The sequence below is a fragment of the Accipiter gentilis genome, chromosome 22 (genome assembly GCF_929443795.1).
Source record: "Accipiter gentilis chromosome 22, bAccGen1.1, whole genome shotgun sequence".
In the NCBI taxonomy this organism is placed as follows: Eukaryota; Metazoa; Chordata; class Aves; order Accipitriformes; family Accipitridae; genus Astur; species Astur gentilis.
Window position 1 is genome coordinate 10,696,716 of NC_064901.1, and position 4,559 is coordinate 10,701,274.

General features: G+C 53.8%; 1 protein-coding gene across 1 annotated transcript; it reads right to left on the minus strand.

Moving 5' to 3' along the window:
- Positions 1-758: 758 nt before the first annotated feature.
- Positions 759-3,668, minus strand: GJD2 (gap junction protein delta 2). The gene is made up of 2 exons (XM_049825340.1): positions 3,502-3,668; positions 759-2,675 (listed from the first exon to the last, which is right to left on the minus strand). Exons 1-2 carry the CDS (start codon positions 3,570-3,572, stop codon positions 1,832-1,834), a joined length of 915 nt encoding a protein of 304 aa, XP_049681297.1. The 5' UTR covers positions 3,573-3,668; the 3' UTR covers positions 759-1,831.
- Between the last annotated feature and the right edge of the window lie 891 nt (positions 3,669-4,559).

A 4,559-nucleotide genomic window follows, 5' to 3' on the forward strand; every position in this document is an offset into this window, starting at 1 on the left:
AAAGACTTATACGTGTTATCTCCAAGCCAAAATACAATAAAATCCATTTTCAGGCTTGAAATAAAATATAATCAAAAGGCCATTTGTGACTCTGAGCCCCTGTCTCCTTCTTACAAGTATCCCCAAATTTTGCAGCACCATTTTGGCCCTTTTCTTTAAAGGGCAGATACTATTTAGTTAGGAATGCACTTGTATAGTTTTTCAGTCCTGATCCAACTCCTACTGTTGCCAGTGGGATATTTTCTGTGGAATTCTAGTGGGAATAAAAAATGGTCCCTAAGTAAAACTTAGTATCCTATGTAAAAATGGTTCCTGTTAACAGAGGTTTATTTGTGACTGCCCCAGTAAGTTGACGGGACATAAACGGTGTATTTCTTGAACCAGCTGTAAGACAGAAAAGCTGAGGTTCCTATTTGGATTCCCTGATGAAAAGCTGCTATTGTTTCATTTACAGGTAAATGTGTTCTGGCTATTCCCAGAGTGACCTTGGCAGCCAACTGCCTCGCCCTTAGTGTCAGCAGAAAGAAGGCTTTTGGTGTCAGTGGGCTTTGGATCAGGCTTTAGAGACAGAGAAAGCTTGCTTAAGGAGGAAAACAGACATAACAAATAGCCCTGATTGCCCAGGTTTTGTCACTTAGAGTTTAGAATATCAACAAGACACTTTAAACCCTGAAGAATAATTGTTGTAAGTCAATTATTTTGACCCTGTAGGTTTCTACAATTGTGTACAATAATAAAGACGAACAAATCTCTCTGGCTTACAAAAAAAGGCAAGTACTTTATTTATCAATAGAGATTTTAGCTGCTTTTTACACCATTGCAATGACTAAACAAATAGCATAAAATAAACAAAGGAGAGTATAAAATCACTTTATTCCAGCTGGTATCCCAAGACAACCTTTTGACTAAGTACAGAGTTAGGTGTTTCAAGTATGGCACTTATATAAATAAGAGCAGAGAGAAGGTGATATATTCACAGTTAAAAGCAATGAACTCTGTTCCTTTGGTATGTGTGTCATCATAGGTGATTGTAGGTAAATACATAACTTGGCTGGCATGAACCAACTCCATCTTATTCATGCACATATTAGGGAATGAACTGAAATGTACCGATCTATTTTGCAGGTCACAACTAATGTAAGATGATTAAGGTCTCTGGTGTGTGTGTGTGTGTGTGGACAGGCAAACAAAAAAAAAAAATGGCAAAATTATATTCAGCATTTATTGTTTAGCATAACTAAGTGATGCACAGACTATGATAGAAGATGGCTAGCAATACACACCAGGAATAAACTCTGTGATTTAGACAAGCAAAATAATATAAGACATCTGTGAGATAGGTGAACGCAGATATCCTGATTGAGCTGTGGTCAGGTTCCTTACAGTGCAATTACCCTCCTTTTAGAACATGCTTACATCTGCACATTGCAACAGTTTCCCCCACCCCATCCCACCCCATATAGAGTATCCTTGCAGATTTTTGAATATGAACATTCTACACGTTTACAACAATTAGTCAGACAGTCCAAACTGTAAACTTATCCTAATGACGACCAAAAAGCTGCTCCACCGACAGGTAACACCCAATCGTTAGAAAGAAAAGTAGGAATAATAGTAGCTGTGCTGTAAGGCTAGATCAAGCATGGTTTTATAGCTGGTTTTTCAGTCTTTTACATAGCACTGCGTTTTGCAGCTAGTTCAGTAAGTGCAGGTCCAATACCTTAATGGCTTTCTTGGTGGTTTGATAAAATGCTTGCCTAAGCAATGTACCTTTCTCTAATGGTATCTGGGTCTGTTCCACCTGGCAGAGTGTTTCAGTTCAGTCACAGCCTCACACATAAGCTGAGTCACTCGACTGAGTCCTGCCAAAGTTAGGCATGCTCATTCTTGGCAGGTCCTTGTTTCTGATTTCGTATATGGATTTCCTTTTTGCCTGTACTCCTCTCACTGCCATTTTGATCTTTCTCCAGCCCAAGTGGTTCAGTTCTGCCAAATTGAGCACCACGCAGATCCCACTGACAGCAAACATGAATACCAAGAACACAGTCTTCTCAGTGGGTCTAGAGACATAGCACTCTACTTCTTTAATGCAAGGGTATCTGTCACATTCGTACATGGAAGGGACATTGAATCCATACAGAAAATACTGTCCCACTAAGAATCCAATCTCTAGGGCATTTCGAAAGACCACTTGGATGATATAAAATCGAGAAATGCCTTCTTGCCTCCTCATCTTTGACTTTGTAGTTCTGATAGCAGGATTGGGGATTTCCTTCACTTCTAAGCAGTCTGGTTCTGCCTCTTTGGTGGAGTTCTCAGTGTTCTGCAGCACCCCGTTGACGATCGTGTTCTTGATTTTCTTACTGTCCTCACGCTTCATGGAATCCTGGTCCCTCTCCAGGGTGAGGAAGACAGTGGAGTACCTCCGTTCCCTCTGCTTAGCAGACTGGTGAACGGAGTACGTTATGAAGCAAAGGCTGGGAGTGCACACCATGATGATCTGGAACACCCAGTACCTTATGTGAGAAATAGGGAAAGCCTGGTCGTAACAAGCCTGGTTGCAGCCGGGCTGCAGCGTGTTACAGACGAACATGGTTTGCTCGTCGTCGTACACCGTCTCCCCTACAATGGCCACGATGAGGATCCTGAAGATCACCACCACGGTCAGCAGGATCCTGCAACAGAGAAGCCCGTCAGGGCGCGCCGCCGCCGCCGCCGCCGCCGCCGGGAGCTGTCCAGTGCTGACCGGGCCCCCGGGCTCCCCGGCCCGCCTCCCGCCCGCCGCCGCCGGGAGCTGTCCAGTGCTGACCGGGCCGCCTCGCTCCCCGGCCGCGGCTGCCCGGCCCGGCTCCCGCCCGCCGCCGCCGGCAGCCCCGCTCCCGCGCAGGAGGCGCGCAGCCCGCGCGCCCCGGCCTCGGCGCGCCCCCGCGAATCCGCCCGCCGGCAAAAACTCCTCGACCGGCGCTCGGCGCTGCCCCCCCCCCCCCCCCCCCGCCCCGACCCGCCCCCCCCCCCCCCCCCCCCGCGGAGGAAAAGCGACCCCGGGGGCCGAGGCGGCCCCCCCGGGAGCAGGGGAGGGAGCGGCACGGGCCGGCTCCGGCCGCCGGCCGCCGGTGGCGGCGCGGTCTCCCCCGCTGGCCGCCCGCCGCCCCCGGGGGCTCCTCGGGGGACAAGGACGGCGGCGTCTGCGGTGTCCCCGCGCCACGGCCACTCGTGCGGCGCGGACACGAGCGCGCTCGCCCCGGGCGCGCCCCGCAAGAGCCCCGCGCGAAGGAAGGGAGGGAGGGAGGGAGGCAGGGAAGGGAAGGGAAGGGAAGGGAAGGGAAGGGAAGGGAAGAAGAAGGGTGCCCGCCGCGAACGAGGGAAGGAGGGGGGGGAGGAGGGAAGGGTGCCCCGCACGGCCGGGACCCGGCGTGTGCCGCCGAGCCGCCGGCCGGCCCGCCCGCTGGGGCAGAAAGGGGGTCCCCCCCGTGGCCCCCGTAGCTGCCCCGCAGCCCTTACCTCCCTATCATAGTAGAATGCTGCTGCACGGCAGCTTCCAGTAGCCTCTCTAGAATAGTCCATTCCCCCATCGCTGTTCATCCGGAGACAAAGACTTTGGCAAGCGGAGGGGATCTCTTCACTTCTTCCTTCCTTTCCCCCCTCCCCCTCCTTCTTTTTTTTTTTTTTTTTTTCCCCCTTTTTTTTTTTTTTTTTTTTCCTGCAGGGGGAGGGAAAGCAAACAAAAGAGCAACCCCTCTCTACCGCCGTCAGTCCGGTGGCTGGAAGGCGGCTGGAGGCGGCGGTTCGGCTCGGCTCGGCTCGGCTGGGTTCGGCTGGGCTGGGCTGGGCTGGGGGCCCCGCGGCGGCCACCCCCGGCCCGGCCCGGCCCGCTCGGCTCGTGGCGCGGCGCGGCGCGGCTTACCCGCGGCGTGGAGGGAGGAAGGTTGGCTTTTAATGTCTTGCTGCCTCTAATCTGCCTTTAAGTAGTCTCCGCTTGCGTCACTGACAGGTTGGTGGAGAGCAGCCAGCAGCAGCGCGCGGATTTTCTCATTTTTATTATGCCGGTGAATATAAATAAATAAATGGGACGAAATAAATGAAAGAAAGAAAGGCGGGGGAGGGGGGGGGGGGGAGCGGAGGAAGGGCCGGCAGGAGGCACCGCGCCCCCTCCTTGCCGGCGAAACCCCGGCCGGGCCCCCGCCGCCCCCGCCCGCCGCCCCCCCAGCCCGGCGGGACCGGCCCGGGCCGGGAGAGCAGCCCCGGCGGGGAACGGCTGCTGCCCCTCGGCTGCTGGTTTGGAAAGCCGCTCCGGGACGGGGCCGTGCCACCGCGGCCCCTGCAGCCCCCAAGGGCCGGGGGCATTCCCAGGGGTCGCTAGGCTCTGCGGCTCTCCCGGAGCTCCTCCGGGGTTTCTGCCGCTCGCGGAACAGCGGTGGCATACAGCGGGAGCCTTACCTGTCAGGACTGCTTGCCCTTGGAAGGTACCGGACCTTTAAAACCGCGTCTTTATTCTCCCCGGATCACGGATACAAAAATCACGAGGGAGAAATGAGAGGTATGTACAGCCATTTCAGAGG

Excerpts from the sequence above, each read along its gene's own strand:
- GJD2 (XM_049825340.1), bottom strand. The coding sequence starts at position 3,572 with ATGGGGGAATGGACTATTCTAGAGAGGCTACTGGAAGCTGCCGTGCAG. Across the intron at positions 2,676-3,501 it reads CATTCTACTATGATAGGGAG|GATCCTGCTGACCGTGGTGG; the intron begins GTAAGGGCTGCG and ends TCTCTGTTGCAG.